The 15,000-nt window shown below is 44.8% G+C and overlaps 2 protein-coding genes across 9 annotated transcripts in view; one reads left to right on the top strand and one right to left on the bottom strand.

The window, feature by feature from the left end:
* LOC112242015 (pre-B-cell leukemia transcription factor 1) overlaps positions 1–6,167 on the top strand; it is a 46,790-nt gene extending 40,623 nt beyond the window's left edge. The window contains exons 6-8 of the mRNA XM_042318904.1: positions 1,771–1,927; positions 3,648–3,734; positions 5,628–6,167. Of these exons, the coding sequence (XP_042174838.1) occupies positions 1,771–1,927; positions 3,648–3,691 (201 nt within the window). The 3' untranslated portion in view covers positions 3,692–3,734; positions 5,628–6,167. The remainder of the gene's footprint in view (positions 1–1,770; positions 1,928–3,647; positions 3,735–5,627) is intronic.
* A 4,441-nt stretch (positions 6,168–10,608) lies between these two features.
* LOC112238112 overlaps positions 10,609–15,000 on the bottom strand; it is a 34,745-nt gene continuing 30,353 nt past the window's right edge. For 7 of the 8 annotated variants that reach the window (XM_042318880.1, XM_042318887.1, XM_042318886.1 and 4 more), the window contains one exon: positions 10,609–11,526. In XM_042318880.1, coding sequence (XP_042174814.1) covers positions 11,210–11,526 — 317 coding nt within the window. In that variant the 3' untranslated portion in view covers positions 10,609–11,209. Of the gene's footprint in view, positions 11,527–12,162; positions 12,217–15,000 lie in introns of all 8 variants that reach the window. The other variant, XM_042318883.1, reaches the window with a different exon arrangement.

The raw sequence follows: 15,000 nt of genomic DNA, 5'->3' as shown, positions 1-15,000 counted from the left end.
TTATGGTAGAGGGTTATAGGAGGTATTAATACTACTGTTAATATTATGGTAGAGGGTTATAGGAGGTATTAATATTATGGTAGAGGGTTATGGGAGGTATTAATATTATGGTAGAGGGTTATAGGAGGTATTACTACTACTGTTAATATTAGGGTAGAGGGTTATAGGAGGTAGGATCTGAACCCTGGTCTCCCATGGGAGAAACCAACGACTTGACTGTTAGCCCAAGAGGAAATTCCCCCTTGGTGACAATGATCTTCACGAGAATGTGAGCCCGGCTCATGTCTGCTCCATAAGGGTCAAACTGGGGTCACACAGGGGTCAATGTCTGAGGTCAGGGTAGGGGGTTATAGGAGGTATTAATTCTGCTGTTCATATTGTCACTACTGTTGGTATTATTGCTCATGTTTACTTTGACAATATAAACGGCTAATTTTCCATGTCAACTAAGTCAATTCAATTACAGGGTAGATGTGAGACCACCAAAGTGCACTACTTTTGACCACAGCCACGTTAGACTTACTGTATCAGGAACAGGTTGTCATCTGAACGTTTCCCCAGGAGGTGAGAAGAATAGAATGTGATTCATGTCTTAAAGTTCCCAGAAATACGCTCTGGCACCTGCATGCACTTGATCCAGACTTGACTAGGTATTAGTTAGCACTTGATCCAGACTTGACTAGGTATTAGTTAGCACTTGATCCAGACTTGACTAGGTATTAGTTAGCACTTGATCCAGACTTGACTAGGTATTAGTTAGCACTTGATCCAGACTTGACTAGGTATTAGTTAGCACTTGATCCAGACTTGACTAGGTATTAGTTAGCACTTGATCCAGACTTGACTAGGTATTAGTTAGCACTTGATTCAGACTTGACTCGGTATTAGTTAGCACTTGATCCAGACTTGACTAGGTATTAGTTAGCACTTGATTCAGACTTGACTCGGTATTAGTTAGCACTTGATTCAGACTTGACTCGGTATTAGTTAGCACTTGATCCAGACTTGACTAGGTATTAGTTAGCACTTGATCCAGACTTGACTAGGTATTAGTTAGCACTTGATCCAGACTTGACTAGGTATTAGTTAGCACTTGATTCAGACTTGACTAGGTGTTAGTTAGCACTTGATTCAAATTAGTAGATCATTTTCATTTTTCCTCAAACTGAGTTCTCTCTCCCCCTCCTGTCCCACCTCCCTCGCCCATCCCTCCTTCTCATTCACCCCCCTCCCTACGTCCCCCCTCCTCCCTACCCCCCTCCCTCCCCCCCCCCTCCTGCCCCCCCCCTTCCCTCTCTCCCCCTCCCCTCTTCTCTTCCTGCCCTCCCTCTCCCCCTCCCCTGCCCCCCTACCCCTACTTCTCTTCCTGCCCTCCTTCCCCCCCTACCCCCCTACCCCTCTTCCTTCCTGCCCTCCCTACGTCCCCCCCCCCCTCCTCTCTACTCCCCCTACCCCTACTTCTCTTCCTGCCCTCCCTACGTCCCCCCCCCTCCTCTCTACTCCCCCCCTACCCCTACTTCCCCCTACCCCTCTTCCTTCCTGCCCTCCCCCCTACGCCCCCCCTTCTCCTCTCTACTCCCCCCCCCTACCCCTACTTCTCTTCCTGCCCTCCCCCTCCCTACGTCCCCCCCTACGTCCCCCCTCCTCTCTACTCCCCCTTCCCTACCCCCCCTACTTCTCTTCCTGCCCTCCCTCCCCTACTTCCCTTTCTCCCCCTTACTTCTCTTCCTGCCCTCCCTACGTCCCCCCCTCCCTACTTCTCTCTTTCAGGTGTCTAACTGGTTTGGTAACAAGAGGATCAGGTACAAGAAGAACATAGGGAAGTTCCAGGAGGAAGCGAACCTGTATGCTGTGAAAACAGCTGTAGATGCAGCCAGCGTCTCCTCACAGGCCAGCCAGGCCAACTCCCCCGCCACGCCCAACTCAGGTACACTCTCGGACGTCACAAAAACACACACGCGTTCGTACGCGCCAGTATCACACACGCTCGGACATCACACACACATTTGGACATCAAACACCCACTCGGGCACACACACACACACACAGTCGTAGACCACGTGGGGGTGCATTTCACGCGCTCACTCGCATACAAACACACACAGCGGCACCACCAAGACCAGCCACATCTTTTTCACACAATTACTTCTCCCATAGTCTCCCTTCTAACAAGGTTTAAACCCGCCTCTTATTACCCGCCCCACCAATCAACCGCTCCCTGCTACAAAAGCCTCTCTCCTGATTGGCTGGTTATGACATTCCGCAGGCTCGCCAGGGTCGTACAGTCGGCCCAACACAGGCCACGCCCACCCCGGTTTACACCCGACCAATGGGGAGGGGTTATTTCTCAGCCCTCCTCTGCAGCCTCAGGTAGGCCTGCAGTAAGACCTCCCCATCCCCCTCCCCAAAATGGTTCCCCTGTTATAGCTGCTTGTTCCTCTCTCCTGCCCCCCCTCAATCCCCCCAAACTGCCACCTGTGTTCCCGGTGGTATCATTGATACCCCTTAGTATCAGCTACCAACCCCTATAGAGCCCCTCTGACCCCTGTTCAGTTGTACCTTTTAGTAGTATCAACTATCAACTCCCCAGCCCCTATAGAGCCCCTCTGACCCCTGTTCAGTTGTACCTTTTAGTAGTATCAGCTACCAACCCCCCCAGCCCCTATAGAGCCCCTCTGACCCCTGTTCAGTTGCACCTTTTAGCCCCCTGTTGGAACTCTTGGAACCCCGTGTGTGTGTGTGTGTTAGTGTATTAGTGTTTGAGTTTGCAGTGTTAATGTGCAACAGTCTGTGTGTTAGTGTGTGTATAAATGTATTAGTATGTGTACCAGTTTGTGTATAAATGTAGTATTAGTGTGTGTACCAGTTTGTGTATAAATGTAGTATTAGTGTGTATAAATGTAGTATTAGTGTGTATAAATGTAGCATTAGTGTGTGTACCAGTTTGTGTATAAATGTAGTATAAGTGTGTATAAATGTAGTATTAGTGTGTATAAATGTAGTATTAGTGGGTGTATAAATGTAGTATTAGTGTGTACCAGTGTGTGTATAAATGTAGTGTTAGTGTGTATAAATGTAGTATTAGTGTGTACCAGTGTGTGTATAAATGTGGTATTAGTGTGTACCAGTGTGTGTATAAATGTAGTATTAGTGTGTACCAGTGTGTGTATAAATGTAGTATTAGTGTGTACCAGTGTGTGTATAAATGTAGTATTAGTGTGTACCAGTGTGTGTATAAATGTAGTATTAGTGTGTATACACATAGTATTAGTGTATAAATGTAGTGTTAGTGTGTATAAATGTAGTATTAGTGTGTACCAGTGTGTGTATAAATGTAGTGTTAGTGTGTATACATGTAGTATTAGTGTGTACCAGTGTGTGTATAAATGTAGTATTAGTGTGTATAAATGTAGTGTTAGTGTGTATAAATGTAGTATTAGTGTGTACCAGTGTGTGTATAAATGTAGTATTAGTGTGTATAAATGTAGTGTTAGTGTGTATAAATGTAGTATTAGTGTGTACCAGTGTGTGTATAAATGTAGTATTAGTGTGTATAAATGTAGTATTAGTGTGTACCAGTGTGTGTATAAATGTAGTATTAGTCTGTACTAGTGTGTAAAGCGCCCCCTGCTGGTCTGTTCCTCCAGGTGGATACCCAGCACCGTGCTACACTCCTGACGGGATGTTATGAGGAGCTGCCTGGAGGAACTCTGTTTCCTCCCCACTGTCTCCATGTGAGTATCTATGGTAACACTCTGTTTACCATCACTGTCTTCATGTCAGTATCTATGGTAACACTCTGTTTCCTCCCCACTGTCTTCATGTCAGTATCTATGGTAACACTCTGTTTACCACCACTGTCTTCATGTCAGTATCTATGGTAACACTCTGTTTACCACCACTGTCTTCATGTCAGTATCTATGGTAACACTATGTTTACCAGCACTGTCCTCATGTCAGTATGTATGGTAACACTGTTTCCATGTCAGTATCTATGGTAACACTCTGTTTCCATGTCAGTATCTATGGTAACACTCTGTTCTGTCTTCATGTCAGTATCTATGGTAACACTATGTTTACAAGCACTGGTAACACTATGTTTACCAGCACTGTCCTCATGTCAGTATCTATGGTAACACTATGTTTACAAGCACTGTCTTCATGTCAGTATCTATGGTAACACTATGTTTACAAGCACTGTCTTCATGTCAGTATCTATGGTAACACTCTGTTTACCACCACTGTCTTCATGTCAGTATCTATGGTAACACTCTGTTTACCACCACTGTCTTCATGTCAGTATCTATGGTAACACTATGTTTACCAGCACTGTCCTCATGTCAGTATGTATGGTAACACTCTGTTTCCATGTCAGTATCTATGGTAACACTCTGTTTCCATGTCAGTATCTATGGTAACACTCTGTTCACCACCACTGTCTTCATGTCAGTATCTATGGTAACACTCTGTTTCCATGTCAGTATCTATGGTAACACTATGTTTACCACCACTGTCTTCATGTCAGTATCTATGGTAACACTCTGTTTCCTCCCCACTGTCTTCATGTCAGTATCTATGGTAACACTCTGTTTACCACCACTGTCTTCATGTCAGTATCTATGGTAACACTCTGTTTACCACCACTGTCTTCATGTCAGTATCTATGGTAACACTCTGTTTACCACCACTGTCTTCATGTCAGTATCTATGGTAACACTCTGTTTACAAGCACTGTCTTCATGTCAGTATCTATGGTAACACTATGTTTACAAGCACTGTCTTCATGTCAGTATCTATGGTAACACTCTGTTTACCACCACTGTCTTCATGTCAGTATCTATGGTAACACTCTGTTTACCACCACTGTCTTCATGTCAGTATCTATGGTAACACTCTGTTTACCACCACTGTCTTCATGTCAGTATCTATGGTAACACTCTGTTTACCACCACTGTCTTCATGTCAGTATCTATGGTAACACTCTGTTTACCACCACTGTCTTCATGTCAGTATCTATGGTAACACTCTGTTTACCACCACTGTCTTCATGTCAGTATCTATGGTAACACTCTGTTTACCACCACTGTCCTCATGTCAGTATCTATGGTAACACTCTGTTTCCATGTCAGTATCTATGGTAACACTCTGTTTACCACCACTGTCTTCATGTCAGTATCTATGGTAACACTCTGTTTACCACCACTGTCCTCATGTCAGTATGTATGGTAACACTCTGTTTCCATGTCAGTATCTATGGTAACACTCTGTTCACCACCACTGTCTTCATGTCAGTATCTATGGTAACACTCTGTTTCCATGTCAGTATCTATGGTAACACTATGTTTACCACCACTGTCTTCATGTCAGTATCTATGGTAACACTATGTTTACAAGCACTGTCTTCATGTCAGTATCTATGGTAACACTCTGTTCACCACCACTGTCTATGCCAGTTGTTAAAACAGATATTGTAGGTGGGTGACCAACTCATGTGAATACCTTCAATTGATGTCTTTTATAAAATATTTTTCCCTCCCTCTTTTCATCTCTCTCTCCTTCTCTTTCTCTCTCCCTCCTCGCCTCGCTTCCCTTTCTCTCTCTCTCTCTCTCTCTCTCTCTCTCTCCAGGTTGATAGTGGATGGCAGGACAGCACCAACCCCCTCCCTCCCCCCCCCTGTCTCACGGGGCACCGGGCAGCGTGCACTCGGACACCTCAAACTGAGACACACGCTCACCCCAAACGCCCCCACCCCTCTCCCCTTCAAATTCCACTTCCTCCACCCTCACACAGCCACCCCTCTACCCCCCACATATCAGTCATACCTCAAACTGAAACAACTTCCCCCTGCTTTACCTGTACCTGAGCATCCCCCTCCTCTCCCTCCACACCATCCTCCTCTCCCTCCCTCCCCCATCCCTCTCCTCTCCCCCCTCCACTCCCGATGAAACATAACCCCCTAGCTCTTCCCTCCTCTCTCTTCCCCCATCCTCCCCCTCCATCCCTCTCCCCCTCCACTCCCGATGCAACATAACCCCCCCTAGCTCTTCCCTCCTCTCTCTTCCCCCATCCCCCCCCCTCCACTCCCGATGCAATATAACCCCCTAGCTCTTCCCCCTCCTCTCCCTCCCCCATCCCTCTCTCCTCCTCTCCCTCCCTCCCCATCCCTCTCTCTCGCCTCCTCTCTCCTCCTCCTCATCTCTCTCCTCCTCTCTCCTGCTCCTCTCTCTCTCCTCCTCTCTCTCTCTCTCTCCTCCTCTCCCTCCCTCCCCAATCCATCTCTCCTCTCCTCTCTCTCTCCTCCCTCTCTCCTCCTCTCTCTCCTCTCTCTCTCCCCTCTCCCCCCTCTCTCCTCTCTCTCTCCTCCCTCCCTCTCCCTCTCTCTCCTCCTTCTCCTCTCTCTCTCCTCCTCTCCCTCCCTCCCCAATCCATCTCTCCTCCTCCCTCTCTCCTCCTCTCTCTCCTCCTCCTCTCTCTCTCCTCCTCTCTCTCTCCTCTCTCTCTCTCTCTCTCTCTCTCTCTCTCTCTCTCTCTCTCTCTCTCTCTCTCTCTCTCTCTCTCTCTCTCTCTCTCCTCCTCTCTCTCTCCTCCTCTCTCTCTCTCTCTCTCTCTCTCTCTCTCTCTCTCTCTCTCTCTCCTCCTCTTTCCTCCATCGTCTGACATCAAGTCTTTTTCTTTATTTTTATAACCACTTATTTTTCTCTCGTTTAAAAAAAGATCATTTAGAGTCACGTGTAGTTTTTTTTTTTTTCTAATACTGTTTCACAAAGCCGCACCAGCCGCGTGTGTTGGAGCCTGACGTGGACGCATCATGTTACTCAAAAAGAAGAAGAAAAAAAATGCATAACAAGAAAAATAAAGAAAAAAAATCTAATGTTTCTCGTCTTCCATGCATGTCGTCCCTTTTAGGTGTTTAGCAACGATTGTATTTTTCCTTTTCCTTTTTAGACTTTTTAAAAAAACAGTTGCTACAGAGACAAAATGTAAACAACGGAGAGTTCTAAATGGCAGAAAATAACCAAAAATGAATAAATACATTGTATGTCAATTATTAAGCTCTGTCTGCTGTCTCATTTTATTATGGAGGGTTGGACGATCAATATGCATTACATACACTATATATACAAAAGTATGTGGACAACCCTTAAAATGACAAATCTGGGTTTGGAGAACGCTACCTGCCACAATGCATAGCTCCAACTGTAAAGTTTGGTGGAGGAGGAAAAATGGTCTGAGGATGTTTTTCATGGTTCGGGGCTAGGCCCCTTAGTTCCAGTGGAGGGAAATCTTAACGCTAAAATTACGTTCAGCATAACAATGCCCCCGTGCACAAAGCGAGGCCCATGTAGAAATGGTTTGTTGAGATCGTTGTGGAAGAACATGATTGGCCTCCACAGAGCCCTGACCTCAACCCCATCAAACACCTTTGGGATGAATTGCAACGCCGACTGCGAGCCAGGCCTAATCGCCGAACATCAGTACCTGACCTCACTAATGCTCATGTGGCTGAATGTAAGTAAGTCCCCGCAGCAATGTTCCAACATCTAGTGGAAAGCCTTCCCAGAAGAGCAGAGGCTGTTATAGCAGCAAAAGGGGGACCAACTCCATATTAATACACATGATTTTGAAATGAGATGTTCGATGAGCAGGTGTCCACATACTTTTGGTCATCTAGTGTACATAATAAGAAAATGTAGATTCATTAATAACTACTAACGTATTAACAATACAAACGCTAGCCTATGCTGTATGTCACAGTAGAAGTATCATGTCACAGTAGAAGTATCATGTCACAGTAGAAGATCATTCAAATATCAGTCGTTGATCTTGTAATCTGCAAACATAAATTCATTGGTATCATCGACCATCCATCAACAGTTTTTATGTAAAAAAAAGATATGACATTTCCATTTTTAAAAAGCTTAGAAATACCATTATATAAGCTTCTGCACTATATACAGATATAAACATGTTTTTTATTGCTATATCAGAGCACTTGGCTATGTACATTATATCTAGTAACTGATGTTTTATTTCTCGTGTTTAGGATTCAAAAAATAAAATACACGATTGTGTTCGCTGCAATAATCCGGCATTAAATTAAGGAACTCTTAACTAAATCTCCCGGTGAAGACATGAAATTATATTTACCCGCTGTAGCGCCATCTTCTGGTGTAACTGTGGATGCAAATATAACTTGTTTAGACTTGCTAAAGGTCCCGAACAGTCATTCTGAGTCTGTAAAATAGCATTTTGAGTAACCAGGTCTCCATCCAACCATTTCATGCGGATTAATTACCTGATGCATGAAAGATAGTCACGACCGGGCTGATGGAAACAGGAAATGCTCGTACACTTTTATAAATGCCTATATAGATAAACACTTTTATAGTTCTTTTGACATGTGTCGGTAAAATTAATTGTGATAATTGGCGGTGGAAAACGCTTTTTGCGCAAATATTGATATAATAACCATTTTATCAAGGTAAACTTGTAGTCACGCGATATATTGTGTGGTCCTTCCATTATAACTCTTGAAAGCATGCCATTTATTAGGCTTCAGATGAAATAAAGTATGATAAACTTCACAGGGTGGTGAATATGCATGGTGATGAGCTTTATGCTCATTTCCAATAAATATCGAGGGTCTTATTCTGGGGACATGTTGATCTATGATTGGCTGCCGTTTGACCAATACAAATGATCTCATAATGTAGGTATCCTAACCCCACTTTATCTGTGAGCTGTTGACGAGAGCGCACTTGTCAAGACCAGAGTGGGAACATTTGTTATTTAACGCAATAGTTGTTGTGACAAAATCATCAGTAGAGCTGAAAATGTTAAGGAAACCCATTTCACTTAGATTTTTCATTCAGTACATGGGAATTTAATTTTATGTGCACTACGCCAAGTTATTCATATGTGCACTACGTCACCAGGCACAGCATTTTATCCGCAATAGAGCTCGCCAGCTTGTAGTCCAAAAACCCGGAAATGAGTTACCGCTAGTTCTTTCAACCATCCCTACGGGGAATGAATAGAGTTTTGGTATAAATGTCCAAAATAAGTCCGAGGTTAACCGCAGGTTAAGGAGATCTTATACGTTTTGTTCTATGAGATAATATCAGTCAGTCAACATGAACTTTATGAATTATGACGCCTTTATGCTTTATATGTTTTTATTATTACATAAATGTCCACACATTTACAAAAAGTGACATTAGCTGATAAAGACTGTGTTTACCGCAGGCTTAGGAGAGGCTGGGGAGTTCACCTTGGGAACCGCATATGTCAAGCAACATGGAGGCAGTGTTGCGATGAGATTATATCAAGCAAATTTGCTGATAGACAAAGCAACTCATAGCATGGTTTCACAAATGGTTTGGTTATTGTAACAGCATCAATAAATAAATAATGGTGGCTATATAATTTAGCTAGCCCAAATGGAATTTAGCTTCCCTCCTCTCTCTCCCCCCTCCTCTCCCTCTCTCTCTCCTCCTCTCACTACTACTACTTGCTTGTTTGTAGGTGACCAAATACTTATTTTCCACCATAATTTGCAAATAAATTCATTAAAAATCCTACAATGTGATTTTCTGGATTTTTTTTTCTCATTTTGTCTGTCATAGTTGAAGTGTACCTATGATGAAAATTACAGGCCTCTCTCATCTTTTTAAGTGGGAGAACTTGCACAATTGGTGGCTGACTAAATACTTTTTTGCCCCACTGTATACACAATTTCTAAACAGAGATATATCTGGTGTTCAGCCAGTACAGCTGTCCAGTACGAGTCAGTTGTCTGGTAGATGTTAAGTCTCACATGTTGTTGTCTGAGACCTGTCCAAGATGATTCAACATTCACCATGTTACAGATAGAAATTCAATCATCTTGTTGTTTATAGCCAGTGTACCAGAGTAACACAGGTAGGTTGTCTGGTAGACAGTAGCCCTGATCTTGTAGTCTGTAGCCAGTGTACCAGAGTAACACAGGTAGGTTGTCTGGTAGACAGTAGCCCTGATCTTGTAGTCTGTAGCCAGTGTACCAGAGTAACACAGGTAGGTTGTCTGGTAGACAGTAGCCCTGATCTTGTAGTCTGTAGCCAGTGTACCAGAGTAACACAGGTAGGTTGTCTGGTAGACAGTAGCCCTGATCTTGTAGTCTGTAGCCAGTGTACCAGAGTAACACAGGTAGGTTGTCTGGTAGACAGTAGCCCTGATCTTGTAGTCTGTAGCCAGTGTACCAGAGTAACACAGGTAGGTTGTCTGGTAGACAGTAACCCTGATCTTGTAGTCTGTAGCCAGTGTACCAGAGTAACACAGGTAGGTTGTCTGGTAGACAGTAGCCCTGATCTTGTAGTCTGTAGCCAGTGTACCAGAGTAACACAGGTAGGTTGTCTGGTAGACAGTAGCCCTCATCTTGTAGTCTAGCCAGTGTACCAGAGTAACACAGGTAGGTTGTCTGGTAGACAGTAGCCCTCATCTTGTAGTCTAGCCAGTGTACCACACAGGTAGGTTGTCTGGTAGACAGTAGCCCTGATCTTGTAGTCTGTAGCCAGTGTACCAGAGTAACACAGGTAGGTTGTCTGGTAGACAGTAGCCCTGATCTTGTAGTCTAGCCAGTGTACCAGAGTAACACAGGTAGGTTGTCTGGTAGACAGTAGCCCTGATCTTGTAGTCTGTAGCCAGTGTACCAGAGTAACACAGGTAGGTTGTCTGGTAGACAGTAGCCCTGATCTTGTTGTCTGTAGCCAGTGTACCAGAGTAACACAGGTAGGTTGTCTGGTAGACAGTAGCCCTCATCTTGTAGTCTGTAGCCAGTGTACCAGAGTAACACAGGTAGGTTGTCTGGTAGACAGTAGCCCTCATCTTGTAGTCTAGCCAGTGTACCAGAGTAACACAGGTAGGTTGTCTGGTAGACAGTAGCCTCACAGTGATGTCATCTTGCCTGAGACCTGGGGCTTGTATAGTAAACTACAGATTGATGGGAGTGCTGGTGAGAATGGTGTCCAATCACGTTACACACCAACCACCTCTGGTCAGGATGGCTCCTCCTCAAAGTGCCGCTCTCTGTCTCTGATAAATGTTTTGATATCTTCTGAGGTTGTGAGGTTGTATCCATGGCTACCTGTCTCAGACTGTCTGTCTCTTTCAGAGCATGTATTAGTATAGTGATATAATATATCCTGATGCTGTTGTATCCATGGTTACCTCTCAGACTGTCTGCTCTTCCAGGTCTTCAACCAGGCAGGGATCTACTTCCTTCAGGACCTGGTAGAAGTGTTCCTGGGCGCGAGACCCCTTCCTTACCACCATGTCCAGCAGGGCTTGGTTCTGTAGGGTCTTGGTGGATTTGCTGTCCACCTCCTCCCTCTCCTCGTGAATCAGAACTCCATGATCCTGGAGACGCAGGAATATGGGCTGTAAGAGTCCCAGGCGAGTCTCTAGAGCCATCCTGTGTCTTCTGATGAAGGCTCTACCAGGGGGGGCAGAGGGGTTGGCAGGAGGGTCTGCAGGGGAAACAGCTGAAACTGGGAGGGGGAAATGATATATTAAAACCCTATCTAAGATGACAAGATACTGTCTAGGATTAACTTTAGTTTGTTATTGAGAGGTTTATAATGGTGATGAATCTCTAGTTTGTAATTGAGAGGTTTATAATGGTGATGAATCTCTAGTTTGTTGTTGAGAAGTTTATAATGGTGATGAACCTCTAGTTTGTTATTGAGAGGTTTATAATGGTGGTGAATCTCCAGTTTGTAATTGAGAGGTTTATAATGGTGATGAATCTCTAGTTTGTTATTGAGAGGTTTATAATGGTGGTGAATCTCTAGTTTGTTATTGAGAGGTTTATAATGGTGATGAATCTCTAGTTTGTTATTGAGAGGTTTATAATGGTGATGAATCTCTAGTTTGTTATTGAGAGGTTTATAATGGTAATTAATCTCCAGTTTGTAATTGAGAGGTTTTAATGGTGATGAATCTCTAGTTTGTTGTTGAGAAGTTTATAATGGTGGTGAATCTCTAGTTTGTTATTGAGAGTTTTATAATGGTGGTGAATCTCCAGTTTGTAATTGAGAGGTTTATAATGGTGATGAATCTCTAGTTTGTTATTGAGAGGTTTATAATGGTGATGAATCTCTAGTTTAAAAAAAAAATGATTTCACCTTTATTTAACCAGGTAGGCTAGTTGAGAACAAGTTCTCATTTGCAACTGCGACCTGGCCAAGATAAAGCATAGCAGTGTGAACAGACAACACAGAGTTACACATGGAGTAAACAATTAACAAGTCAATAACACAGTAGAAAAAAAAGGGGAGTCTATATACATTGTGTGCAAAAGGCATGAGGAGGTAGGCGAATAATTACAATTTTGCAGATTAACACTGGAGTGATAAATGATCAGATGGTCATGTACAGGTAGAGATATTGGTGTGCAAAAGAGCAGAAAAGTAAGTAAATAAAAACAGTATGGGGATGAGGTAGGTGAAAATGGGTGGGCTATTTACCAATAGACTATGTACAGCTGCAGCGATCGGTTAGCTGCTCAGATAGCAGATGTTTGAAGTTGGTGAGGGAGATAAAAGTCTCCAACTTCAGCGATTTTTGCAATTCGTTCCAGTCACAGGCAGCAGATAACTGAAACGAAAGGCGGCCAAATGAGGTGTTGGCTTTAGGGAGGATCAGTGAGATACACCTGCTGGAGCGCGTGCTACGGATGGGTGTTGCCATCGTGACCAGTGAACTGAGATAAGGCGGAGCTTTACCTAGCATGGACTTGTAGATGACCTGGAGCCAGTGGGTCTGGCGACGAATATGTAGCGAGGGCCAGCCGACTAGAGCATACAAGTCGCAGTGGTGGGTGGTATAAGGTGCTTTAGTGACAAAATGGATGGCACTGTGATAAACTGCATCCAGTTTGCTGAGTAGAGTGTTGGAAGCAATTTTGTAGATGACATCGCCAAAATCGAGGATCGGTAGGATAGTCAGTTTTACTAGGGTAAGTTTGGCGGCGTGAGTGAAGGAGGCTTTGTTGCGGAATAGAAAGCCGACTCTTGATTTGATTTTCGATTGGAGATGTTTGATATGAGTCTGGAAGGAGAGTTTACAGTCTAGCCAGACACCTAGGTACTTATAGATGTCCACATATTCAAGGTCGGAACCATCCAGGGTGGTGATGCTGGTCAGGCGTGCGGGTGCAGGCAGCGAACGGTTGAAAAGCATGCATTTGGTTTTACTAGTGTTTAAGAGCAGTTGGAGGCCACGGAAGGAGTGTTGTATGGCATTGAAGCTCGTTTGGAGGTTAGATAGCACAGTGTCCAAGGACGGGCCGGAAGTATATAGAATGGTGTCGTCTGCGTAGAGGTGGATCAGGGAATCGCCCGCAGCAAGAGCAACATCATTGATATATACAGAGAAAAGAGTCGGCCCGAGAATTGAACCCTTGTGGCACCCCCATAGAGACTGCCAGAGGACCGGACAGCATGCCCTCCGATTTGACACACTGAACTCTGTCTGCAAAGTAATTGGTGAACCAGGCAAGGCAGTCATCCGAAAAACCGAGGCTACTGAGTCTGCCGATAAGAATATGGTGATTGACAGAGTCGAAAGCCTTGGCAAGGTCGATGAAGACGGCTGCACAGTACTGTCTTTTATCGATGGCGGTTATGATATCGTTTAGTACCTTGAGTGTTGCTGAGGTGCACCCGTGACCGGCTCGGAAACCAGATTGCACAGCGGAGAAGGTACGGTGGGATTCGAGATGGTCAGTGACCTGTTTGTTGACTTGGCTTTCGAAGACCTTAGATAGGCAGGGCAGGATGGATATAGGTCTGTAACAGTTTGGGTCCAGGGTGTCTCCCCCGTTGAAGAGGGGGATGACTGCGGCAGCTTTCCAATCCTTGGGGATCTCAGACGATATGAAAGAGAGGTTGAACAGGCTGGTAATAGGGGTTGCGACAATGGCGGCGGATAGTTTCAGAAATAGAGGGTCCAGATTGTCAAGCCCAGCTGATTTGTACGGGTCCAGGTTTCGCAGCTCTTTCAGAACATCTGCTATCTGGATTTGGGTAAAGGAGAACCAGGAGAGGCTTGGGCGAGTAGCTGTGGGGGGGGGAGCTGTTGGCCGAGGTTGAAGTAGCCAGGTGGAAGGCATGGCCAGCCGTTGAGAAATGCTTGTTGAAGTTTTCGATAATCATGGATTTATCGGTGGTGACCGTGTTACCTAGCCTCAGTGCAGTGGGCAGCTGGGAGGAGGTGCTCTTGTTCTCCATGGACTTCACAGTGTCCCAGAACTTTTTGGAGTTGGAGCTACAGGATGCAAACTTCTGCCTGAAGAAGCTGGCCTTAGCTTTCCTGACTGACTGCGTGTATTGGTTCCTGACTTCCCTGAACAGTTGCATATCGCGGGGACTATTCGATGCTATTGCAGTCCGCCACAGGATGTTTTTGTGCTGGTCGAGGGCAGTCAGGTCTGGAGTGAACCAAGGGCTATATCTGTTCTTAATTCTGCATTTTTTGAACGGAGCATGCTTATCTAAAATGGTGAGGAAGTTACTTTTAAAGAATGACCAGGCATCCTCAACTGACGGGATGAGGTCAATGTCCTTCCAGGTCGATTAGAAAGGCCTGCTCACAGAAGTGTTTTAGGGAGCGTTTGACAGTGATAAGGGGTGGTCGTTTGACTGCGACTCCGTAGGGGATACAGGCAATGAGGCAGTGATCGCTGAGATCCTGGTTGAAGACAGCGGAGGTGTATTTGGAGGGCCAGTTGGTCAGGATGACGTCTATGAGGGTGCCCTTGTTTACAGAGTTAGGGTTGTACCTGGTGGGTTCCTTGATGATTTGTGTGAGATTGAGGGCATCTAGCTTAGATTGTAGGACTGCCGGGGTGTTAAGCATATCCCAGTTTAGGTCACCTAACAGAACAAACTCTGAAGCTAGATGGGGGGCGATCAATTCACAAATGGTGTCCAGGGCACAGCTGGGAGCTGAGGGGGGTCGGT

The sequence above is a fragment of the Oncorhynchus tshawytscha genome, unplaced genomic scaffold (genome assembly GCF_018296145.1).
Source record: "Oncorhynchus tshawytscha isolate Ot180627B unplaced genomic scaffold, Otsh_v2.0 Un_contig_447_pilon_pilon, whole genome shotgun sequence".
NCBI classification, from domain to species: domain Eukaryota; kingdom Metazoa; phylum Chordata; class Actinopteri; order Salmoniformes; family Salmonidae; genus Oncorhynchus; species Oncorhynchus tshawytscha.
This window is presented reverse-complemented; position numbering and strand designations above follow the sequence as displayed.